This window comes from Meles meles, chromosome 3 (assembly GCF_922984935.1).
Source record: "Meles meles chromosome 3, mMelMel3.1 paternal haplotype, whole genome shotgun sequence".
NCBI lineage: Eukaryota > Metazoa > Chordata > Mammalia > Carnivora > Mustelidae > Meles > Meles meles.
This window is the reverse complement of record NC_060068.1, coordinates 140928924-140956188: the sequence shown is the minus strand read 5'-3', so window position 1 is coordinate 140956188 and position 27265 is coordinate 140928924. Positions and strand designations below refer to the sequence as shown.

At 42.6% G+C, this 27265-nt stretch overlaps 1 protein-coding gene and 1 pseudogene across 1 annotated transcript; one reads left to right on the top strand and one right to left on the bottom strand.

Moving 5' to 3' along the window:
- Nucleotides 1–27265, bottom strand: LOC123938735 (proton-coupled amino acid transporter 3). The gene is made up of 10 exons (XM_046000367.1): nucleotides 27126–27265; nucleotides 23529–23619; nucleotides 21018–21106; nucleotides 18290–18385; nucleotides 12725–12809; nucleotides 9087–9305; nucleotides 6710–6808; nucleotides 5948–6114; nucleotides 3336–3505; nucleotides 1–269 (listed from the first exon to the last, which is right to left on the bottom strand). The coding sequence occupies exons 1-10, from the start codon at nucleotides 27263–27265 to the stop codon at nucleotides 1–3; spliced, it is 1425 nt and encodes a 474-aa protein (XP_045856323.1).
- On the top strand, nucleotides 16562–17884 carry LOC123938736 (annotated as a pseudogene).

The following is a 27265-nucleotide window of genomic DNA, read 5'->3' as shown; positions in this document are numbered from 1 at the left end:
TTATGCATAGACACCTGTGGAATTGGTTATGGAATGGTTGATGGGTTGGATCAACTCATAGAGGGCTTGGTATGTTCCAAATACACACCCTAAAAGGCCCAGGATGCTGATCATGACATCCTTTGCAATGGTGGCACAGCTCATGTCTTCAGCATAAAAGGTGATGAGCTCCAGGAGAGGTGGGATGATGAGGGCCAGGGCACTGCTGCTCACAGAGCCCACAAAAGAGATAACCAGGTCCAGGCGGGGGATGAGGATGGCTGAGACACCTGCAGAGAGAGAAGAAATTTAGAATCCCTGATTGTTCCTGCAAGAGGGAAGCTCATAAACCAACCATTTCTTTGGAGCCTTATAATCCCACGGATGCCAGGCCATTTTGGAAATGTGGGCGAGGGATCCCTTGCAGATGAGAGCAGTAGGTCAGGCACTGTGGTTCTGGATTCCTCCCTCTGTTTTAAAGACCAATATAGATGCTCTTCTTTTATGTTTTATCTAAAACATAAAAGAGGAAGGGCTCCTCTAACACCCATCTATTATCTCCTTCTCATTCAAGAGATGGGGGAATCTAGAGGTCCAAAGAAATGGGATGTGGTCAAGGTCACAAATTCTCTGAGATGAGAATCCATTGAAATGTGTGTCGAAGGACCTTCCACTCTTCTATGCTGCATCCCTTTCATATGAAAGAACTTGTACATCATAGGTGCTCTTACTCAGACACTGAATCTACTGTGAATTTGTACTACTCTACAAAACAACAGCCGCTCTCTAGAAGCAAGAATGAGAGATAGCTTTGTTGTCAGAATCTGAATGACTTGTTTTCCTACTCCTAGAATGATTCTGGTAACTAAAAAGAACATAATACATGAAGACAGCAATAGGCTGCTCCCTCCCCATCTCATCTAAAACACCATGGTCTTAAATCTCCATCTTCTGTACAGATGATGAACAGACATCATGGATTTTCTAGGGGAGTCCAATTTCAATAATGTATGAGTGAATAACTATACCACATATATGATTTCACTTTGCACAACTGTATGATTTTCCTATGAACAAATTAGGGGAAAACTGTCCACGAAAGCACTCCAACTAGGCTGCTGGATTTGAAGAAAACCTCACCTCTTTCTGAAATTGCTGCAACACATCTACTCAGAGAATGAGAGAGAATCATCAACTCTTGCAGTTGAGAATTCGTCACCCCTCTGATGGGATGGTCAGGAGCATAGCTTTCCCTTCTCAGATATTTAATGAATTGCTTACTGGAGGAAGCACAGAGAAGAATCTGTCTCTTCTCCTGGAGACCTCACACTGACCAGGCAGAGAAAATAGTTTAATGGAAAGCTATACTACAAGGCAGTCTGGATCTGTTCTCTAGAAAGATCCTATCTGGTGATACCAACCCATTGCTCACAGACCTTCTATGACTCTCCACTTCCATCTCCTTGGCACAAGGTCTCTGATAACTTGGGTCTTGCCAGGTGCTCTGGCTTCATGCCTTATCACTCCCCACTACTTTTAATTCTTCAAAGAGGCCATATGTTAAGTACTTGCCTCAGTTCTATGCACAGCCTCCTTCCTAATGTGGTTCATTCTTCACTCCTCCATCTATCTTCTACTTATCTTTGGTCTTTTTTAAAAAAAACTTTATTTATTTGATAGAGAGAAAGAAAGTGAGAGGGAACACAAGCAGGCAGAGCGGCAGAAGGAGAGAGAGAAACAGACTCACTGCTGAGCAGGGAGCCTGGTGCGGGGCTCCATCCCAGAACCCTGGGGTCATGACCTGAACCAAAGGCAGATGCTCAACCAACTGAGCAACCCAGGTGCCCCTATCTTTTAGGTCTTAACTGAAATATCACTCCACTGGAGAGGACTCCCTGATCTGGCCTTGGCTAAAGTACAGGACCTTCTAATGTGCTCTCAGAGTATCCTCTTATCTTAACCATCATATGGTACCTCATTACGTGCCATCTTAACATTCATCACAATGTGTTGTAATTATTTCCTTGCATATATTTCTTACACAACATGTCTTCTTTATTATTCATTATTGTATCCCCAGTGCCTAGCACAATGCCAGGCATATAGTAGGTGCTCAACAAATGACTGTTGAATGAATGAATGAAAGATAATGGAATTGGCTGCTGAATAAAGGAGGAGGAAGTGGTTATCTGGCATGTAACAGAAACAGGGCCTGTCATTAGATGGTCAGCTCTGTGTATCACTGTCTTCCCTGATCTCAAGTGGTGTGAACCTGTGTACAGGTTTTCTCTTCAACTTAGACCCTTCCTATTAGGAATGATCTCAAAACAATAGAGCTGCATGTCCCTAGTGTCCTGTTACAGACCAGAAACTCTGTAGTACCTTAAACCAGCAGGTGTGTTGTTTCTGCTTCCAGAAATCCATTTATGTGGTGCATAGCATCTGAGAGCATATTCTGCTGGAAGGCTCCAACAATTACACAGTTTCTCCTGACCTTGAACTGAAACTTCATTTCCTCAACTTTAATCTCCAACTCCTGGAATATTTAAGACTAAATTTTCTCTCTCTTGCATATATACCATAGGTGTTTGAGGACAGATAGAGAAGTTCCCCAAGCCTTCACTTCTCCAGGCAAAACGTTCCTAGTTCTTTCCCTCTTTCCTCATGGGGCACCTTTTCTGATGTTCTTTCCTTGGAAAAACTTCAGAGAAAAAGGTCTCCAGCCCTGTTCACATCTACAACAGTGCCTAATGTAGAATGAATGAGTGAATCAATGAACGAAGGAAGCATTAAGGAAAGAATATGGGAGGAAGAGAGGAGAAAAGGTTGCATCCCAAAAAATGATTGCCAAGACTTTAACAAATCATCCCTTGTTTTCTCCTACAGTTGAAGGCACTTTATGATAGGGACTTGATCTTAATTTATAATAGAGGGCAATATGGCACACGATGGAAAACAGACTTAAGTGCTATATAACCGATGCTCAGCTCTGTCACTTAGCAGCTCTGTGATTTGAGTGTGTTACCTAAACTCTCTAGGCCATTGTTCCTCCAGCTGGTAATATTATGTTGCTAGGCTGTCATGAGTATAAGGCAACGTCAGTATGGTACCTGGCATCTGGCAGGCACATAGGAGTATGATTGAATGAATGGAACTTCTTTCTCCAATAAACCTGCCAAAGGATACATTCCATGTGTAAGCCCATTTTTCAGATGGAAAGTTGAGGTTCAGGAAGGTGAAGCTATCTTGGCCAAGGTCCAAAGAAGGTAAGTGGCAGAGCCAGTGATAGTGGGGTAGATGCCAGTGTGACTAGCAGCCATAGCTTTGGAGAAAGAATGCCCTTTTATCCTACTCACAGGTCAGACAGACCAAGGCTGTGCGGACAGACAGGTCTATTAACAGTGTCCAGCTCTCTGACACTTGGGAGATGACGAAGGGGATGATGATTTCGGCTGGGACATGGAACTGGAGGGCGTAGGTGAAGAAGATGCCGATGGAGTACATCAGCTTGACCGACTGGTACAGCCTGCAGACAGACGGATAGGATGTGAAATTTGATGTGGCTCCTGGGCAGGGTCACTCAGGACTCACTCATTGCTCGGAAACTAGTACCTATCACTGAGTTACAGAACTGGCTCAGGTTTGACCTGCCATCAGAGCCACCCAGGAAGCTCATTAAAAGTGACATTCCTGGATATTCTGACTCATTAGGCCTGTACAGTCTCAGGCACCTGTGCCTTTTATTCTTTTACTTTCTTGAAAAGCTCTATTTATATAGAGTAAAATTCCTAGTTCAAAAGTCATAGAGTGAAAAGCCTCCCTCCCACCCTTGATTCCCATTCTTTCCATGGGCAACTCCTCTAAGAATTTCCCTGTAGCCGTTTCAAAAATAATCAGTGTATAAAGAGCCTTATACTGAATATAGGTACACCTACACACATACCATAGCATCCTCTACACACAGCTGAGCTCCACTTCTGTTCAATAAATATTTCTTGGAGATTGTTTATCAGTACACATAGATTTGGCTCTTCTTTGTAATAGATGCTTGATATTCCAATTGCATACATACACTATAATTTTTTTTGACCAGTCCCAGTTAATGGATATTTAGATTATTCCCAGTTTTTTTGCTAGTAAACAATGTTGCAAAACCTATCCTGCTGCATAGTTATCTATGCACATTTAGCATATACCCTGAGAGGTAAAAATTGCTGGCTGAAAGTACATGTGATTTGAACTTAGGATAGCTACTGACATATTTCCCCTTCCTTATCCTAGTTTTTTGGAAAGCTTGCTTCCTGGCATCTTTGTCAAAACACAATGTGTGAATGTGTGTTGGTCTTTGTCATTCTGTTTTTTTCAGGCATTTCTGTTATTATGAGGGAAACAAAGTATTTTTTCAAATATATAAAATGCCATTTAAAAGATTTGACTGTGAACTGTGGGCTCACGCCCATTTTTTCCTTGGGTTGTTGGCCTTTTTCTTATTCGGAAGGGGTATTTGTCTAAGGCTCCTCTGGGGAATCTGGTTGCCAGCCAGGTTCAGAGCCAATGTGAAGTTCTCATGGTACCTGATGCCCACGTTGTCCAGTTGAGACCCCCCCACAAGGAACGTGCCCTGCCCAAGGTAGCCAAAGGCAGCTGAAGGGCCCAGAATGGGAGGAGCATATTAGAATGATATCTTACTTGCATAAAGTAAGTTAAGTCTTCAAAGAAATTCCACATTATTACCCCACCTACTCATTACCACAACACAATGAGGTGGGTGGGGCTGGTGGTATTTTTCTTATTTTATAGCTGTGGCCTTGTGGGAATTGAAGACCCTATCACTCTACTTGCCTCTGAAGGAGCAAGGCTGTGAGGAGACATAACAAGGACAAGAGCTAATACTTGACGAATACTTACTGTGTGCCAGGCACTTTTCTTTTCCTTTAGCAGTTTCATGGTGAAGGGCATGATTCACTGCCCTCTCTGGAATGTTTTATTTGACATTGGAGGGAGTGGCTGTCTCCTCATTCTGTGTCCTTGAGTGGGGATGGTGCAGAGCCAAGCAAGCCCCAGCCTCCCCAGAACGGACATGTAGCATGAGCATAGAATGAAGCGTTTGTGTGTATTCAGCTAGTGAAATTTTGGAGTTGTTTATTACTGGAGCATAACCGAGCCTATACACATAGGCGTTAGGTTTATCCGCATATTACTGATGATGGATGAGGTCTGTAAAATTAGGCAGTTTGTCCAAGGTCACATAAGAACCAGGATGCAAATCCCTTTACTCAGTTTTAGAACCTGTGCCCTTCAACAACTTGGTTCTACTGACTGCTGAGTTGCAAAGCACTCACTATATACTGTCAGAATAATGATAATAGCTAACACTTGATGAATGCTGTGTGCCAGCCCCAAAAATGTTACTTGGATGAACAAGTGGGTGAGTAAATGAATGAATAATCAAATGTAAGAACTCCAAACTAAATTCCAGCTGGGGCACAACAATGGCAGCCCAGGTCTATTTCTGGAACTGGGGGCCCGAGTAGTGGTCCATCTGCGAGACCCTCGATCATTATTCTGGAGTTACACTTTTTGTTGTTGCTATTTGTATTTCCCAAACACTCCCAGATCGTTCAGTTTTAGGGTCTTTGAACCATAGAATCAGACAGGTTCAGTGTCAAGTTTCCGCTTTTCACAAACAAGGTGAGCTGGGAGAGTTCTATACAGCCTTTCCAAATAGCAACTTCCTCGTCTGGTGACTGGACTTGATGAAAATCATGCTAACTCATAGGGCTGTTGTGAGAGCTTAACCAGATAATGCACAATACCTCTATTATTAAACCCCCATGTTATCATCTCACCAATGCTGGCAGTTAAGGTATGGTGCTAGTGACAACCCAAAGGAATGCCACATTCTGTTGCTAAGACTCAGATCCCATGACTCTACTACCCTCATCACCACAGGCAGGCAGGGACATACCAGCAATTGGGCAAGTTGAGGGTGATGCTGGCTTGGGTGTTGGACCCAAACTTCATGTAGCCCAGTGTCCCCAGGCAGATGTAGAGGATGATGATAAGGGACATCCCCAAGTACAGAACAAAAGAAAACTGTTGTGGATGCTTCATCTGATTTTTGAGAGGCAGAACCTAAAGGTTAAAGGAGATTGAGAAAGAAGAGGTAGTCAGAAGCGTGGCCCCTCTTGAAGGAGCAGGCTTCACCTGCAGGTAGACATCCTTCTCTGGGTGGCCCAGGGTCAGGAATGGCCACACTCTTTTTTATTTTCTTCCATTCTCTATTGCCAGGAGTGCCCTACTCTGGCTGGACTAATGAGTACATTTGCACTCAGTCTTCAAGGCTTAGTGTGGTGCATGGAGGAGCTGGTGACCAGGATGGGTCCTGATTTTCCCTCCCACCAGGAAAAGATCATATCCTGCACTTCTCATTAATATTTTAAGACATCTGGGGCACCTGGGTGGCTCAGTGTGTTAAAACCTCTGCCTTCAGCTCAGGTCATGATCCCAGAGTCCTGGGATCGAGCCCCGCATTGGGCTCTTTGCTCACCAGGGAGCCTGCTTCCCTCTCTCTCTCTCTCTCTGCCTGTCTCTCTGTGTACTTGTAATCTCTGTCTGTCAAACAAATAAACAAATAAAATCTTAAAAAAAATATTTTAAGACATCTGGAACAACTGGCTTCCCCAGAGGGCACCATGGACTCTTTATACAAACCCTACATCCATCTTACCATACCGACGCCTTCAAATGTGAAGATGGCTGTACCAAAGAACAGTAAGAAGGTCTTCCAGTTTGCCATCAAGGGGAGGCTGCTGGGATCTGGAATCTCCTGAGAGGAAGGAGAAGAAGGGTATTTGTTTTGCCATGGTACTGGAGTCATCCTCAAACTTTTCCTGGTAGAAAATTGGGCCACACCTGCCATCACGAGTGTTATGAGCACCCATGAGGTAGCTAGAGCTGAATCAGACTTCTTATCTTTAAATAAAAATTTCTTGGGGGCACCTGGCTGGCTCAGTCAGTTAAGCACCCGAACTTCTTAAAAAAGATTTTATTTATTTATTTGACAGAGAAAGAGAGAGGAAAGCATGAGCATGGGAAGTAGCAGAAGGAGAGGGAGAAGCAGGCTTCCCACTGAGCAGGGAGCCATCACAGTGCACGGCTCCATCCCAGGACCCTGAGACCAGGACCTGAACTGAAGGCAGGTACTCAGCTAGCTTAGCCACCTGGGTGCCTAAGCATCCAACTCTTGATTTCAGCTCAGGTCATGATCTCAGGGTCCTAAAATTGAGCCCCATGTTGGGCTCCACACTCAGTGGGGAGTCTGTTTAGACTCTCTCCTCACCCTCTGTCCCTTCCCCCACTCATGGTTTCTTTCTCTCTCTCTGTGTCACAAATAAATAAATAAATCTTTTTTCAAAAGTTTTTTCTTTTTATTGTGGTAAATTATACATAGCATAAAATTTAATATTTTAAACACTTAAGTGTACTATTCAGTTGCACTGAGTACATTCTCACTGATGTACAACACCACACATCTCCTGAACTTTTTCATCCTCCCAAATTGAAACTTTGTATCCATGAAATAATAACTCTTTATTGCCCAGCTCCTGGTCATCTCTATTCTACATTGTTTCTTTGAATTTGAGAATGCTAGGTACCTCATAAAGTGGAATCATATAATCCCTGTCCTTTTGTGGCTGGCTTATCTCACTGAGCATAATGTCTTTAAGGTTCATCCGTGTTGCAGCGTAGATCAGAATTTCATTCCTTCTTCAGGAATGCTTTTCATGTATTTACCACCTCTTTACATGTGGGCAAAGTGGGACCCAGGGAAAAGGGAGTTGCCTGAGGCTATTCTGCAAGATAGTGGCCTAGCCAGGATGAGAATTCAGGTCTCCTGTCTTCCCACTCTCCAGTGCCTCTTTCTCATCACTTCTACTATAGCACCAACTGCATGCAGAGAGAATGGTTATTTTAATAGACGCCTGTGGCAGAATAATGGCTCTTTCCCAAAGATGCCCTTGTCCTAGTCCTGGAACCTTTGAATATGTTATATTACTTGACAAGGGAGAATTAAATTTTCAGACTGAATTCAGGTTTCTAATCAGCCGACCTTAAAAGAAGGAGATTATCTTGGGTCATCTAGGTGAGTCCAGTGTAATAACAACAGTCTTTAAAAGTGGAAAAGGGGATCAGAAAAGAGAACTAGAGAGATGGTGGTGTGGGACACACTTAGCTTTGCATTGCTGACATTGGAGATGGAAGGCAGCCATAAGCCAAGGCATGTGGGCAGCCTCTAGAAGCTGGAGCAGGCAAGAAAACAGATTCTCCCCATAAGCTTCCAAAAAGAAACCCAGCCCTGCTGACACCTTGATTTTATCCCAGTGAGACCTCCAGAACTGTAAGATAAATTTGTGTTGTTTTAAAAGGTTAGATTTGTGATAATTTGTTACAGGAGCAGTAGGAAACTAATATAGCCCCAAAGATTTCCAGAGTCAAAGAAATAAAGCTATAATGGTAGAATTTCAGGGCCTATGATAATAGCAAAGCATGGGCTTGGGAAGCAAACTGATAGAAATTAGTGAAAAAATTACTTTCTGTTTATCAGTTTCCTTGTCTCTAAGCTGAGTACTTACAAAATATAAAACATATAAAATAGTATCACTGAAAAGATTCAATGAGTTAATATATGTTGAGAACTTGACACCAAGTAAATAAAATTTCTTTATCATGCATGTATCCCTTGTCAAACTACCACTGTTACAACTTTGGTTGGTTCTTAGTTGAGGTTTATCTCCCCACATGAATGTGACTTCCATGAGAGCAGATATGCCATCAGTTTCAGCCACTGCTGAATCCCAGTGCCTTGCACCATGCCTGGATCACAGAAGGTATTCAATAACTAATTGTCAAATGACTCACTGTTATCCAGCATGATGACAACGATGATGATGTCAACTAGCTCTTACAGCCTGGGGGGCCAAAGTGCTCACAGATGTCACTTTAGCTCAGAGCAGGTCACCTTCCTCACCTTCACCTGCCCATAATGATACTAACGTTCCCCAGGTGTCTCAGAACCCCTTCTGCCATCGATTTTAGGCACAGACCTGTATGATATACTCAAAGATCAGAGCCATGCTCCCCAGGGTGGTGACGTTGGCCAGCATCGAGAAGATGGACAGCAGCCTGAGGTTCTGGATGAACACCAGCAGGACCAGAAAGGGCAGGATTGTCAGCATGTAGAAGCGAATGTCCAGGATGGGAGTCAGCACTAGGATCTTCCTGGGTTGGCAGTTGTTGGAGGTCATGTGGACTTCCTCTACCATCTGATGTATTCATAAGGAGGGGCCATGTAGTTAGAAATGTCAGATTAAATACAAAAGGCCCATTTAAGTTTCTATTTCAGATAATTAACAAGTAACTTTTTAGTGAGTATGTTCTAAATATACCATAGGACATATTCACAGTAAAAAAATAAAAACAAACTTTCTGTGTTTATTGAAATACCAATTTATCCAGCAGCACATTAAAAAGATTATCCACCATGACCAGGTGGGATTCATCCCTGGGTTGCAAGGATGGTTCAACATTTGCAAATCAGTCAATGTGATAGAACAAATCAATAAGAGAAGAGAGAAGAACCACATGGTCCTCTCAATTGATGCAGAAAAAGCATTTGACAAAATCCAGCATCCGTTCCTGATTAAAACGCTTCAAAGTATAGGGATAGAGGGAACATTCCTGAACTTCATAAAATCTATCTATGAAAGACCCACAGCAAATATCATCCTCAATGGGAAAACTTGCAGCCTTCCCGTTGAGATCAGGAACACGACAAGGATGGCCCCTCTCACCACTCTTGTTCAACATAGTATTGGAAGTCCTAGCAACGGCAATCAGACAACAAAGAGAAATAAAATGTATCCAAATTGGCAATGAAAAAGTCAAACTCTCTCTCTTCGCAGATGACATGATTCTTTATATGGAAAACCCCAAAGACTCCACCCCCAAACTACTAGAACTCATACAGCAATTCAGTAATGTGGGAGGATACAAAGTCAATGTACAGAAATCAGTGGCTTTCTTATACACTAACAATGAAAATACAGAAAGGGAAATTAGAGAATCGATTCCATTTACTATAGCACCAAGAACCATAAGATACCTGGGAATAAACCTAACCAAAGAGGTTAAGGATCTGTACTCGAGGAACTACAGAAAACTCATGAAAGAAATTGAAGAAGACACAAAAAGTTGGAAGACCGTCCATGCTCTTGGATCAGAAGAATAAACATTGTTAAAATGTCTATACTGCCTAGAGCAATCTCTACTTTTAATGCCATTCTGATCAAAATTCCACCGTTATTTTTCAAAGAGCTGGAGCAAATAATCCTAAAATTTGTATGGAATCAGAAGAGACCCCGAATTGCTAAGGAAATGTTGAAAAACAAAAACAAAACTGGCGGCATCATGTTACCTGATTTCAAGCTTTACTACAAAGCTGTGATCACCAAGACAGCATGGTACTGGCATAAAAACAGACACATAGACCAGTGGAACAGAGTGGAGAGCCCAGATATGGACCCTCAACTCTATGGTCAGATAATCTTTGACAAAACAGGAAAAAATATACAATGGAAAAAAAACAGTCTCTTCTATAAATGGTGCTGGGAAAACAGGACAGCTATACGTAGAAGAATGAAACTCGACCATTCTCTTACACCGTACACAAAGATAAACTCGAAATGGATAAAAGACCTCAATGTGAGACAGGAATCCATCAGAATCCTAGAGGAGAACATAGGCAGTAACCTCTTCAATATCAGCCACAGCAACTTCTTTCAAGATATGTCTCCAAAGGCCAAGGAAACAAAAGCAAAAATGAACTTTTGGGACTTCATCAAGATCAAAAGCTTCTGCACAGCAAAGGAAACAGTCAACAAAACAAAAAGGCAACCCACGGAATGGGAGAAGATATTTGCAAATGACAGTACAGACAAAAGGTTGATATCCAGGATCTATAAAGAACTCCTCAAACTTAACACACACAAAACAGATAATCATATCAAAAAATGGGCAGAAGATATGAACAGACACTTCTCCAATGAGGACATACAAATGGCTATCAGACACATGAAAAAATGCTCATCATCACTAGCCATCAGGGAGATTCAAATTAAAACCTCATTGAGATATCACCTGACACCAGTTAGAATGGCCAAAATTAGCAAGACAGGAAACAACGTGTGTTGGAGAGGTTGTGGAGAAAGGGGAACCCTCTTACACTGTTGGTGGGAATGCAAGTTAGTACAGCCACTCTGGAGAACAGTGTGGAGATTCCTCAAGAAATTAAAAATAGAGCTTCCTTATGACCCTGCAATTGCACTACTGGGCATTTACCCCAAAGATACAGATATAGTGAAAAGAAGAGCCATCTGTACCCCAATGTTTATAGCAGCAATGGCCACAGTCGCCAAACTGTGGAAAGAACCAAGATGCCCTTCAACGGACGAATGGATAAGGAAGATGTGGTCCATATACACGATGGAGTATTATGCCTCCATCAGAAAGGATGAATACCCAACTTTTGTAGCAACATGGACGGGACAGGAAGAGATTATGCTGAGCGAAATAAATCAAGCAGAGAGAGTCAAGTATCATATGGTTTCACTTATTTGTGGAGCATAACAAATAACATGGAGGACATGGGGAGATGGAGAGGAGAAGGGAGTTGTGGGAAATTGGAAGGGGAGATGAACCATGAGAGACTATGGACTCTGAAAAACAACCTGAGGGTTTTGAAGGGGTGGGGAGTGGGAGGTTGGGGAACCAGGTGGAGGGTAATAGAGAGGGCACGTATTGCATGGAGCACTGGGTGTGGTGCAAAAACAATGAGTACTGTTACGCTGAAAATAAATAAATAAATTTTTAAAAAACACTAAAAAAAAAAAAGAAATATCAATTTAACTGGGTGTTGCACACAAACAACACACACACACACACACACACACACACACACACACACACACACATTTTTTCCCAAAATCTGGTAACCCCAACTGTGGTGCCCATGACTGTGACAATAAGAAACCCTTAGAATCTTAAAATCTCCTTTTGTCATCTAACCCAACTTCTTCTTTCCTGTCACAAGTGGTTTCCTTTCATATACTCGGAGAATGGAAGTTGATTACAGAAGGATATCTTCTCTAACTTTAGCTAGTCCTAAAAGCTAGAAAGCTCTGAGCAAAATCCATCTGCTTGACTATTTCATCTACAATACTTGCCATAGTTCTGGCTGTTTGAATGCACAAAACCAATTACGCTTCCTCTATCCATGAAGCCAAGAAAGAATGCTATGACTGATTCATAATGCCTCTTGGTAAAGCAATGAGGGCCAGGATTGCAGCTTATTTGTCTCATATTTAAGCAGTCATTTTCTATGTGACAACCCTGAGATACCTACAGTGAATTCCAGCAACACTTTCCAGGCTAAAAATTCTCAATGATTTCTGATTGGACGTGATAGCAAGCCTCTTTTCCATCTGGCTACTCCTCAGATGTTGCTTTGACTTCTCAATAATCCTCTTAACAAGTGACAGGACTGAGAGAACCCCCATGTAGACTGATGAGGAATGACAAATGAAACCATTTCCCCCCCTCTATCTGAACACTATACTTTTGCTAATGCAGCCCTAGCAGTGGGATGTCTGCTTTTTTCCCACTCTGCCCAGAAGATCCTCTTCACCTGTTGCAAGTTGTCTGCCATAAACATAAAATAAACGCTGCAGAATCCCAGTTGGGTGGTGATTAATAAGAAGCTGACAGTGTACCTGAAGAGGAAAAGAAGAGACAGATAGAGGGAGAAAACAAATTACTTTTAAAAATGTATTTGTTTTTATTTTTTGAAGTGATTATTTCTGTTGTTATTATTATTTTTTTAAATTTATTTATTTTTTCAGCGTAACAGTATTCATTATTTGCACAACACCCAGTGCTCCATGCAAAACGTGCCCTCCCTATTACCCACCACCTGTTCCCCCAACCTCTCACCCCTGACCCTTCAAAACCCTCAAGACTCTGCTACATTTTTTTTACGTTAAAAATTTTCAAGCCAGGCGCCTGGGTGGCTCAGTTGGTTAAAGCCTCTGCCTTCCGCTCAGGTCATGATCCCAGGACCCTGGCATCGAGCCCCACATCGGGCTCTCTGCTACGCAGGGAGCCTGCTTCCTCCTCTCTCTCTGCCTACTTGTGATCTCTGTTTGTCAAATAAATAAATAAAATCTTTTAAAAAAAATTTTCAAGCCCACAGAAACAATTGAAAGACTGGTATAATTAACATCAATATGTCCTTGAACTAAATATGCCAATTGTTAACTTTTGGCCCTAACTGCATTATATAAGTATGGATTTGTATATGAATGTACGTATTCATCCCCCCACACAGGCATTCTTTTTCAGAACCACTTGAAGGTCAACTTCAGATATCATAATACTTCAACTGTAACTCCCTCAGCATATCCCTCTGGAGACTATGATCCAGAAAATCAACCTCAACGTCCTCAAATATTAGTCCATATTTTAAATAACCCAATTGTCTCCAAAATATCTCTTAAGCTATTATTTATTTTTTGGATTCAGGATCTAATTGAGGTTTCTATATTGCATGTGGCTATATCTCTAGTCTTTATCCATTTAGACCAGCCCTGTGAACATCCACATTCTTTGATTTTCCATGACATTGGTTTTTGGGGGAAGAATTCAGGACAATTGTCTTGTAGAATGTCCCACACTGTAGACTTGGAAGATTGCTTCCTCGTGATAGACTCAGGTAAGTATATTTGGCAAGCATACTGCATAGGTGATATGTGGTACGTTTTCCATCATATTAGGAGGCCCATCCTGTCCTGTGGCTCCTCTGTGATGATGACTGTCAGACGATTCCATTGTAAATGCACATTTAACCTCATTATAATCTGGAAGTAAAGCTTTGAGATGGCATGAATATCTTGTTCCTCTCCAACCAAGGGTTTTGACATTCATTGGTGATCCTTGTCTGAATCAATTACTTCATCGGTGACAGAGTGATGGTTTTCTCATTCTATCTGGCATTTTTTCTAAATTTATCATTTGGTATTTAAGAAAGATATATTCTTCCTCTTTTGGGGTATCACACAAAAAACTCACTCTAATTTTTTTTTAAAAGATTTTATTTACTTATTTGACAGAGATCACAAGTAGGCAGAGAGGCAGGCAGAGAGAGAGAGGAGGAAGCAGGCTCCCCGCTGAGCAGAGAGCCCGATGTGGGGCTCGATCCCAGGACCCTGAGATCATGACATGAGCCGAAGGCAGAGGCTTAACCCACTGAGCCACCCAGGTGCCCCAAACTCACTCTAATTTTTAAAATTTAGTATATTATACTCCATTATTGTCATTATTCTTTTGTATTCTTCAATTGTCCCCAAATTGGAGATGCATTTATTGTTTAAGGGAACAAAAATATGATCAGTTTAGATGAAATTGGATATGTTCAGGGTAGTATAGCCTTAGAGAAGTGGTTTTCAAAGTTGGGGTGCAGTACCACTTGCATCAGAATTACCTGAGCTTTATGCAAAAAAATACAGATTCCTGACTCTTGTATCAGCCTTTGAAATCAGAAGCTCAGTATCATGTGAGACCAGAATAGAGATGTTTTCTCTCTTTATGATGGAAAGTTTTAAACATATACAAAAGGGATGACAATAATCCATTACTCTTCACCTGCCAATCCCAGCTTCAACAGTTATTAACTTTTTGCCAGTCCTCTTACATCTCTCCCTTTACCCCATGACACACATGCTTGTTTGTTGGAGTATTTGTCGCAGACTAGAGAATTTAAGGCAATTCTTCTGTAAATAATTCCATACACAACTTTAATGGATAAGGACTTACTATATATAGATCTCCAAAATGCCATTATCATCCCTCCAAAATTAGCAATAATTTCTTCATATCATTTAATTACAGTCCATATTCAGGTTTCTCTAATTGTCTTAAAAATATCTATTTTACTGCTGGTTTCTAAACAAGTCTATATAATTGCATTTTGTCATTACTACTACATCTCTTAAGTTTTTAAAACTGTTGCATTCCCCTCGCTCTGCTTTATTTTATTTTTTAAAAAAATTTTTTTTTTCTTTTTTACAGATTGAGAGAGAGAGAGAGAGAGAGAGATTACAAGTAGGCAGAGCAGCAGCCAGAGAGGGGAGGAAGCAGGCTCCCCGCCGAGCAGAGAGCCCCATACGGGGCTTGATCCCAGGACCCTGAGATCATGACCCGAGCTGAAGGCAGAGGCTTAACCCACTGAGCCACCCAGGCGCCCCTATTTTTTTTTTCCTTTGCAATTTTTAACCGTTTAGGGGGTGTTGAAGTCATCAGATAATTTATCTTGTAGTATGTCCCACTTCCTAGATTTGGTTGATGACTTCTTCATAATGTCAGTTAACGCATTTCTCCATACCCCATGTTTCCTGTAAACTGGTATTAGATCTAGCAGCTTGACTAGATTGAGGCTCTTTATTCATCTCTGGCAAGAATATTTCCAGGGTGATACTCTGTACTCCCTACTGTATTCCATTATAAGACACATTATGTCTGGTTATCCCATGTCTAGACATGAGATGCTATGATTAATACCTGGGGTTGGGTGGTGTTAGTGTTTTCTTCCTATATAAAGTCTCCCAATGAATTTTCACCTTGTGGCCTGAGCACCCATTGATGATTATTGGCTACCTCATGCTCCCACATATCCCTTAGCACACTAAAAATTACAAATCATTGTTTAAAATATGTTCCCAACTCTTTTTCAGTTACTGAGTCTCTCAAAAAATGGTACAATGTAATGGGTGGGAGCTAGAAGTTCAGGATTCTAGTTCTTGCTCTGCCACTAAATTCCTGTGTGATGTTGGGTAGCTTTATTGCCCTATCTGGGCTCTATATTTCGCCATTGAATAGGCATGGATATGGTGGTATCTAAGGACCCTTCCTACCCAAAAGTTCTGTTCAGGGTTATCTGAAACATAAACCTTGGGGAGAGAGAATGAGCGTTTGTGAGTCATTCACTCATTATTGCCCCATGACCTCACCTGTCTGATAATCAGAGTGTCTCCTGATCAAGAGAGCAATGACCTACTGAGAGTCGCAAGAGAGGAGCTGCAGAAGGGATCTTGGCAGCCACAATACTGACTCACTACCTCCTGAAGAACTCTGCTGGGAAAGGCTGGAATGTTAGGATTGGGTCGAATTTTGGTGCAACCACTATCTGTATCTGTTCATGGACACGTTATTTTTTTCCTTATGAGCCTCAGTCGTCTCATATTTCCAGGACAATAAAGACCCTCCCTGCCTATCTACAAAGTCAAGGAGATAATCATAGATGCTAAGACACAGAAAATCATCTTGTATAACAGGCACTTTTTATCAACAAGGGAGCAGCCTGAATGTTCACATTAGGGGAAGACTTAAATGCAACTATGGCACATGTCTCCACTGAGGAACATTCTGAGCCTTAAAAAATAATCACCATCCTAAGCTGCCATAGGACACCATGAAGCTGCTGCCAGTCTTGGAGCCTGGAGACATGTCCAGGAAAGCAACATGGTAGACCTTGACTGTACCGTGCACCAACCCCCTGCCCCAAGACAGCTCCTGTGCTCAAGTTGGCCACAGCTGCTCATATTTACCCAGTTGGTGATGCCAAGAGAGAGAAGGTCTTCATTGTTGGGGGAGCAGACTCAAGCAAAAGCTTCTCTGCTGTGCACACCACAGGTCTGGGAACACACCAGTGGGATTTAGCCACCCTGGAGGGCCTCTTGCCCCATTACAAGCATGCTAGCTCCATTTCCTCTTGTGCACCTCAGAGCATCTGGGTGTTTGGAGGTCAGGAAACTGAAATTGCCTACAAGTTCTGAATTGTGGAACTAGGACTTCGAGACCATGCCAGAGGTAAGCAAGTCCCCCACCTACCACAAGAACATTCCACACATCATGCAGCCATTGAAAACCAGTTGTATGTCTTCGCAGGTGGAAAGAGAGGTGCCCAGCCCATCTGGGGTGTGAAGCTGCATGTGTTTGACACAGATACTCTAACGTGGTCACAGACAGACACACTTGGAAAACCTCCACCCCTCATGTGACGGTGGCAGCAAGAGAAAAAGCTCTTCATCCACAAGGCTTGGCAGGGGCAAATTCTATGATAATGTCCATTGCACTGATAAAAGTGACATGAAGTGGCAGAGGCTAAGTCCCACTGGGGCACCTCCCATAGGCTGTGCTGCGCACTCAGCCGACATTGTGGGGAAATACCTGTATATCTTTGTAGGGGTGACCCTCCCACGCAGCAACATTGGACACAACGTACCAGTATTACATAGAAAAGCAGCATTGGATGGACTTTGCTTAAATCTGAAAATTTTCGGGGCACCTGGATGGCTCAGTGGGTTAAGCCTCTGCCTTTGGCTCAGGTCATGATATTGGGATCCGGGATCTGGCCCCACATCGGGCTCTCTGCTGGGCAGGGAGCCTGCTTCTCCCTCTCTCTGCCCGCCTCTCTGCCTACTTGTGATCTCTCTCTCTGTCAAATAAATAAATAAAATCTTTTTTAAAAATCTGAAAATTTTCTACCACCCGGACGTTCAGATCATTCTATGTATGTCATTCCATGGCCAGTGATGTGTACTTCTGAGAAAGAAGATTCAAATTTGTCGTTCTGAACTGTGATACTGAGAAAGGGACTTCACTGACAAAGGAGTGACCCAAGATGCTGAGTAACATGAAGAAAGTCAGACTGACACACTCCTGTTTTACGTTTGGTGGGATGAATACAGAAGGGGAAATCTATAGTGATTGTATTGTGATTATAGTTGACTAATAAATCCCATATTTCTATTAAATGACAAAAAAAAATAACCAGGTAGATCTTTATGTCCCAGCATGGAAAGAAATTAGAGATAGATTATTAGATGAAAAAGCAAATTTCAAAAATGAAATTCTACTTAATGTACAAGAAAATGCTAAATGAAACTTGTATTTCCACTCACACAGGTATATTCATGTACCCGTAGAGATAAAGTCTAGAAGAATATTTACTAACTAGGTATCAGTTGTTACATATAGGATGAAGAGGGGCTGGGGACAGAGCCGATGTCTTATTGGATGGCTTGTAATAACAATGTATTCATTTAACCCTGTAACTAGGAATAATGGAAGACCAGGAGAGGATTATTATTGTTCTTACTACTCCCACCACTACTGCTACAACATTTATGAGTACTACCTTCCCCACACCGAGTGGGTCCTCAGCCAGGCGTTTGGGCAGGTTTCCAGGCTGTACATCATGGCGTCTCCATAGTTCACGAAAGTCTTCTGCAGTCTAGGGAAAGGGCAAACAATGTACAACTTAAAGCATTTTTGTTAAGGGTATACTTTACTCCCAAAGTGAGTAATTATTATATATTTGTGTGTTAGCATGGAACATTCTGGAAATTTTCTAGCAATGGTATTAACAAGATATTTTATAATACACATTTACAACTTGCAGGAGACTGCCTTTTTTTCTTTTTTGTAGTTGTCTTCTTAAACAATAATATTTAAGTGAAAAAAGATTTTTAAGGAAACAGTAGCTTTGTCTTGACTTAAGTCTACAAACCAGGGAAGAGGGGTCATGAAAGGTGTGTAAACCTAGTCAGGGGGAGTAGGAAGTAGAAAAGGGGGTTTGGGTATGACCGAGCCAGTGATAGTCTTTTCTGGACTTTATTCCCTCCCTCCCACTGCTGAGGGTGTTGGAACATTTGAGATACCCGCCCTAGACTAGGTCCCATGCAAACATGGTACTCAGGCTTCTGCCAAGCACCCCTGTGGGATGTGACACCTAAGTTGCTGTCTGTCTTGTCCCTCTGCCCTAGATGGCCCTTCCTAAGGGCAGGGAAAACCCTACTGAAGAACCATCTGTGAGCAGGGGAGCTGTAGCAGGGGGCCAAGGGATGGACCCCAACTGCGACCTGAGGGAAGTAGCTGGGAATGGGAAGGAGACCCAGACTTGGGTCTTGGGTTAAAATCCCAACACAAGCCCCTTCAGATGGCCTTGAACAAGTCTCTTTAGACTTCTGAGCCACACCATCTGGGTTTGGGAGAGGAGATGGTGACTGATGAATGTGGAGATGCTGTTGGAAATATGGCATAATCCTTCCATTTTTATTATTGTTCATGACGCTGGGCACTCCCATATAAATGAGGTCATCACATTGCATAGGAGTGGTAAATTTATTAGTCTGACGGTTACAAATTCAAAAACTGTGGGGCATGAGGTTTCAGTGATACGGGGAGAGGGGCTCTTCCCCACAGAAGAGGGAAGAGTAGAGACCGTAGCAAGCCCCTGGTACACATTCTATTCTAAGAGGGATTGACCAGGACTCGGTTCCCCCTGAGCAATGAGGAATGAGACCCCAGAGCTTCCAGATTATCTAACTGGCAAGGAGAAGGTGAAGTTTGTTTTTTTCCTAATGTGAAATTTCCAGGTTTTTAAACATAGGCTAAAACAAAACAAAACGAAACAAAAATTGTGAAGCTCTTAGACCATCAGTCTGTAAACTCTATATTAGAAAAAAAGAAAAAGGAAAAACAACTCATAAAAAAAAAATCAGGGGGCACCTGGGTGGCTCAGGCAGTTAAACATCTGCCTTCAGCTCAGGTCATGATCTTGGGTTCCTGGGATGGAGCCCCACATCAGACTCCCTGCTCAGCGGGGAGTCTGCTTCTCCCTCTGCAGTCTCCCCACCCAAGTTTATGGTCTCACTCTCTCTCTCTAATAAATAAAACCTTTTTAAAAACCAGGAAAAGGCTTATCATGGCTTAGGCATCAGAAACCTACAAGGTGATATTATTGTCCCAGCAAGAGATGTGCAGAATTGTTGGAGTGGGTCCCACAGGCTTTTGAATACCAGCTCTGCCACTTCCTAGCTGTGTGACCCTGAGCAAGACGTTCAGTTCCCCTAGGTCTCAGTTTCCTCTTGTGTAAGATGGGGACAATAATAGCGCCTGATGTAAAAGTTTACTGTAAGGAGTAAATAAAAGAAGACTTCTAAAGCTCTGGCCATGTACCTCGCACATGTAATTGCACAGTAAATTTAATTGTTGAATGAATAAATGCTCTTACAAGTGTTTTTGTGAGCTGGAAAGTGCCCTACAAGTTAGGTGTGACTGATGAGTACTCCGGACACACCTGTTTGGGTTTGATAATTTGGCTGTAGGAGGAGTTTCTGTTACTCTCTCTACTTTGACCTATGGGGAATTTCTGCATATCAGCAAGGACTCCTCTGGATTTGTGTGGCTTGGGAGCAGCTAAGGGTTGTACACAGAAAGTCACCAGGCAGTTGGCTGTAAGGAATTACTAATCACCCATGAATGTTGGTTTGTAAATATGCAACTCTCAGCATTGTTCGCCTTCATTACATTTGTCTTCTCTTTCAGGAATTTCTTATGCGTTGGAGTTTCAAATATGGAAACACTGAGTATGTGTATGTATGCTTTATCAATGACCAGAGCCATTATGAATTATTCATTTCAACTATGGTTTTTGCTTTTACTGAATTGTCCCAGGAAGGGTTTCCCTGGCCCAAATTGCCCTTCCAAGGTATGTGTCTTGGAGTTGGGGGGAGGGTGGGTGTGGGGAGTAAGGGGGAAAGAAGGACATCCTAAGTATCATGCATACTCATGGTAGTTTCTAGGGCACGATTGCATCTTTTATCACCTTTGATCTTTCCAGGTGCAGATATTTAGAGCCAGATGGTGCGGGAACTTGACAAAGTCATCCAGCAGGTTAGCAGAGTGGGGCCGGGACAGAGGAGTTTCCCGTTGCGATTGTATCCCCGTCTCCAGCACTTCTATAGAATCTAGAGCAGTAGGTGCATGGCTGGAGAAGTGGCTCATTAAGTGGGTCAGTGGCCAAAGGAAACTCAACACAGACAGGGCCTGGCACTGGGGGGAGAGAGAAGCAGGATTCTCACCTCTGACCAAGGTGATGGGCACAGTTCAACAGGATGACCATGCAGTGCACGGTGAGGATCCCAATGGCCAGCAGGCTGATAGGACCCACCTAGGGGGGGAAGAGGGGTGGGGACAGTGAGCCAAACATTGATCATTACCATAACTGGTCCTCTCCTAGTCTGGGTGCTAGGGTGTCCCTCTCATGATAAAGCTGCCTCTGGGATGGAGGTCCTTGCCTGAATGTCCTTGTGCCCCTAGACAGTCTAGTCCAAATGCCCTTTTTACCATCACTGCAAAGTAGCTGCCCTGTCTCTGCTGAGTACTTCTCATGACTAGCCTACTACCTCCACAGACAACCCACGCCTTTCCTCATCTGCCTTGGGTTCTGCCTTCTAGATCCCTTGTTCCTTCTTCACACCCTAGCCCTTACCTCCTTCGAGATACTGGAAGACCAAGGTTTCTCTTAGGACTTGGCTCTCTTCTTCTAGTGTAGAGTTGTCAATGGGGACATTAGCGATACTTTGGACCAGATGATTCTATGCTGTGGAGGCCCTCTTGTGCATTGCAGGATGTTTAGCTTATTCGTTGGTCTCTATTTAAGCGTTAGTGGTACTCCCTCTCTCCATGAGTTGTGACAGCTGAGAATGTCTCTAGACACTGTAAATGTCTTGGGAGGTGTGTGTGCAAAATTGTTCCCAGTGAGTATCATTGCTCTAGTATAATTTGTCATTAACCCTATTATTTTTTAAAGACTATATATTTAAGGTGTACAACATGACAATTTGACATACATATACATAGTGAAATGTTTACTGCAGTCAAGCTAATAAAACTATCTTATTCTCACAAAGTTTCCATTTTTGTGTGATGAGATGAAAAAACCAGAACTCATTATTAATCCTAATCTCTCAGATATGATCAGAGGAGCATAGAGGAAAGAGAGACTCCCTCACCTCCTCTGTGCTGGTCACTCGTCATGCCTTTATAGATGTGACCTGATGGAACATTATCACAAAGTAACAAATGAGAGATCAAGAGCACCACTAGATTTCACTAGAGCACAGCCTCCATATAAGAGATACTTCCTTTGATCTTGTGTACTTTTACATTTGCAGGGCCTAAGGATGCACATAGTAGGTGTTCAGTATGTACTTCTCAAATGAACCATGATCAGAAGTTCTGGTGGGAAATGGAGGGCAGAGAAAATATCGAATGGTTCTTAGGAAGCAAAAGTCAGAGGGTAAGAGAGCTATCTTCAAATTCCACACAGGCAAAGAGAGTTTGGCTGGAGGCCATGTGGTAATAATACTCTTCAGAGGTTCTAGAACCCTGAGGAGTCCCAAGGGGGAGAGTCTCATCTGTGGGTTGGAACTGCTTCAGACTGCAAGTCACGTCAGAAGCAGCCAGAGTTTTGATATGTCTTCTTTTGACATGTGGGTCCCTTACCAGGCCTGAAGAGGAGGAGAAATCAGCATCATCTAAATGGAAATCACATATTTGGCATCAATTCAGTTCAATAGACATGAATTGAGACTTCCTGTGTGTCCTGTCTCTACAGCCCGTATTGTGAGGAGGTGTAAGAGTGCATTAGAGAGTTCCTGCCCTCAGGGCTCTCAGGTAAGTGAGGAAGGTAGGTATTCTAAAATATTATCTCATCTTTGTAAGAATTCTGGGTGTGGTAGATACAAGTTCTAGAAAAACACAAGGGGAAGGTGGCATTAATTTTAGCAGGAAACAGTAAAGTTTCACAGAGGAGGCAGATTTCAAAAGACAGAAATGAGGGAGAAGGAACAGTAGAAGGCAAGAGATAGAGGTGGGATGACGTGGGGTGTCAGGGGACGGGCGGGGCCTTCGCTATCCTCCTCTTCTAGGCCACTTTCTCACAGTCAGCCTCAGGGTTTGAACCAAGAGGCAGTGCATGCCTGCAGGGACCAGGCTGCTAAGGTAAATGAATGAAATGGACTGGTTACAGTTCTAGGGAGTGGGAGGGCAGCGATGAAACAGATTGAGTGCCAGTATGTGAGTGTGGGGGGTCTTTAAGAATAGTGGTGGCTGGGGGAATTGGAGGAAGGGGGCCAAGAGGTACAAACTTCCAGTTATGAGATAAACAGGTACAACATGATGACCATAGTTAACACTGCTGTATGGTAGCCTGAAAGTTGCAAAGTATATGATAAATTATATATATATATATATATATATATATATATATACATATATCTCAAACTTATTATGGTAATCATTTTGCAATACATGTATACTAAGTCATTATGTACTACACCTTAAGCATATATGGTACTATATGCCATTTATATCTCAATAAAACTGGGCAAGGGAGAGTAATAGCCCGCCCCTCTAGGAGCACTTCATTTGGTTCCAGGCTGGCTCTGGTGGATTGATGCCAAGAGGCACATTTCCTATTGTGGAGGGTACCCCCAAATTGGCCATTGATAATGCAGAGGTCTTAGGGGTCCACTGCCCCTTCCCCCCAAATGGGTAAAGCTAGTTTCCATTGCACAGGTCCCTCTTACCAATAAGCCGGCATTTTTCATGGCCAAGGGAAGCCCCAGGAGCCCTGTGCCAATGTTGCATTTCAATAAATGGATCAACGTTTGCATGATCCTGTAGGGGGAGAGTAGGGAGACAAGAGGTTATGTTAGTATATGGGAAAGGTGACCCAGAGCTCAGGTTCCTTTCAGCATCTCCAGAACCCTCTGTTGGGAAGAGGGACAAAAACCAGATGAAGTGGCCCCTGTAACATCTGATCCAGGGCTGGTTCTAGTTTAGGTGACCCAACAAATATTTAATACACAATAGGCTCTAATGAAATAATTCACAATTGCATTCATCCAATGATTTCTTTCACTACTTACTCATTCACATAATATTTATTGAGACCTATTAGCTGCTTGGCATTTAGAGGACCAATGAAAGAACTTAATAGCAATTCTGTCAATTTCTAGAGTAATTATTGATGCCAGGTCATGTATTAATTTCACTCACTAGAAAGAACATAACTTCTCATGACATATGGAGTATTTACTGGTTCTAGTTCACTCCATCCATTTATATTCCATGCTCTGCATTGGATACAATTTAATAATAATTGTTGTCACGCATACAGAATGCCTACTACGTGCCTGGCAGGGGGCTGGGTACCAGGGTTTGAAACACCCTCCACGCCTGTGCTAGCAGTTCCTGCCCAGGCACCACCCATCCATTGGGAAGGGGGAAGCGGGGACAAGATCCGGGGAGGGAATCAAGAAGGAACGGAAATGAAAAGCTGAGTTCAAGAGCAATGAACTCAGAGGTAAGGAACACTGAGTTCTGAGTTCTAGTTCTGCCATTAACGTCTGAAATTTGGTCACTACTTTGGAAAGACCCTTAGCTGCTTACATTTTCTGCTTCTTCATCTGCCAAAAAAGAGAAAGAAATAATAAAAATAAATAAATAAACAAACAAAAAAAGATTCTAGGACAAAGGAAAAGAGAGAGAGAAAGTGAGAGAGAGAGAGAGAGCGAGCAAGGGAATAATTCTTGCCCTTCCTTCCAGAGAAGTGGTAAAAATCCAAAGAGGTAATGATAATAGGAATCCTGGAACCATGAAGCATATCTCAGAAGTGAGGCATCGTCACCACCACCATCACCATCATCACCATCCTCTCTTCATCTTCAGCATCACCATAAGGTCTGACCTTATGGTGCTCACCTGCTAAAAGGACTCCCTTGAAGGGGAAGAGCTGGGATGAAGGCAAGTAAGGGCTGGTTTAAGCAGGTAGAGGTGTCCCCTCCTCCTGGAATAGAAGAGACCTTGAGGAGGCCATTGGAGGGAGCTCCTTGTGCAGTCTTAGAACTTTCTAGAGGCAGACTGCCTCGGTCACAGAGTGAGTCCCTTAGAGACGGTGTTCTGATCTCCAGGTCTTTGTCCCATTGGTTAGGGAATTAGGGTTGTGTCCAATTTTATAATCCAATATCGACCTGGGAGAGGGTTGGGGCTGAGAGAACAGGGTAGGCCCTTGGGGCCCCCCCTGACTTTCTGCATCTTCATTAATTCGGTCTATTCACCTGAGGATGGGGGTGGGCACCTGTTGTCCCTTCACTGCCAAGAGGACATTTATGACTTTTATTTCTTGATCACTGCAATTATTGGAAAATATGTCAAAACAAAAACAAAACACTACTTTTTATGTTTTGTCAATTTCTTAGTACTAATTTCTCTAGACATGTGCTCTTCTCCCCCCTTCCTGACTTCTGTCCTTCCGTTTCTTACTTCTTGCCTACAGCAGCATCTTGTCCAAGTTGAATCAGATCTCTCGAAAAAGGTGAAATCAGCTTTGGAGAAGCTGGATGCCCTAGCTAACAGCATTATAGATCAGGGCCTTGGAGAGTAAAATCCATGTTGGGGTTTAAAAAAAATTTTTTTTCTTTGAGAAATGATACATTACTATTGTAAAATGAGATACCAAAATTCCACGAATCGAAAATAAGCACTGTTAGCATTTTGACTAGCACTTCTCTGGGTGTTTGTTTTTAAAGGTGCACACTTTTACACATGCAGAACCATTATAATACTGTATTCTAAATTAATACTGTATTCTAAATTTTCTTTATGAATGGTGTGTCCTACACATTTTCCACAGATTTCCTTCATCACCTGTAAAGGCCATATTGCATTCTACTGTATGTATGTACTATACTTCATTTAAATAATGTGTTACTGTTTCCAAATTATCAATATTATAGACAGTACTTCAATAAAATTATGCATACCTGTTATCTCATTAGGAAAAATTCTTAGAAGTGGTGTTTATTGATCAAAGGATGTATTTATTTATATCTGTACTTAAAAAATACCTAAGTAACACAGAGATGAAATTCAAAAGGTAGAACAAAAATAAGAACCAGAAAACCTTATTAGTAAATATATATCATTCTTCCTCTCGGTCTCCCCATTCTCTCGCTCCAAAGCAGCCACTGTTGCCTACTCTGTGTAGGTGTGTACTTTCAAAGGAAGCATATGCCAAGTTGGTATTTGTATTTTTTTAAAATTTTATTTATTTATTTGACAGAGAGAGAGAGAGATCACAAGTAGGCAGAGAGGCAGGCAGAGAGAGAGGAGGAAGCAGGCTCCCTGCCGAGCAGAGAGCCCGATGTGGGGCTCAATCCCAGGACCCTGGGATCATGACCTGAGCTGAAGGCAGAGGCTTTAACACACTGAGCCACCCAGGTGCCTCGATATTTGTATGTTTTATATAAACTGGTGTTAAGGGACATCTGGGTGGCTCAGTCAGTTAAGCTGCTACCTTTGGCTTAGGTCATGATCCCAGGGTTCTGGGATCGAGTCCCCCATCGGGCTCCTTGCTCAGCAGGGAGCCTGCTTCTCTATCCACCCCTGCCTGCCATTCTGCCTGCTTGTGCACTCTCGCACTCTTTTTCTCTTTCTGACAAATAAATAAATAAAATCTTTTAAAAAATAAATAAATAGGGGTTAAGATTTGATGTACATTACAACATTGCCATTTGGAAATACACCCATTTAATTCTTCCTAGAAGAACATGAGTGAGGGCATTTCCTGACATCCTTATCCACCTTGGGTATTGCCATATACAATCTCGTTATGCCCAGGGCTATTATCTGATCTGATTACTGGATAATAGTCTAACTGGCAGTAAAGTTCTAAGAAAAAGTTCCATGTGTCTGCGTTTGTAGCAGTAGAAGTAGGGACATGGGGCTAGGAGGTTACCTTTTGTTTCCTGGATAGGTTTACAGGAAGGAGGGAGGGAAGGCGAATAATAGGAATGAATAAAGCAGATGCAGAAAGAGAGGAAGGCAGTCTGAAACTGCGGAAGAGCATTCAGCCAGCCTGTGATAAAAACTGTTCCTAGGATCAAGCTCATGTTGGGATGCCTACTCTATTTGGGTTCTCTGCAAAAGCTAGGAGACAGTTGTAATAGTACAGAGAGCCACACAGATGAACCTTCTTAGATTTGGCTTTCTTATTTCTTCCATGCATCTTCTGTTCAGTGAGGCTAAGGGTGTTAGGAAGAGAGAAGTAGGCAGATGTGGCCCAGCGCTGTGAGGGTAGCAGTGCTTGGCCTCAGGTCTGGAAGGGCAGTGCGGCCACTTACGATAATCCACTGGCTTCCTCAGCAGGATAGACGTTCTGCGAAGCAACACCGGTCCTACTCTCTAAGAGTGACTTGGACCCATCGTCCAAGTTGCTGGGTGCACTGTTGAAGTCCTTTCCAAGCAGTGACGTCTTCAACAT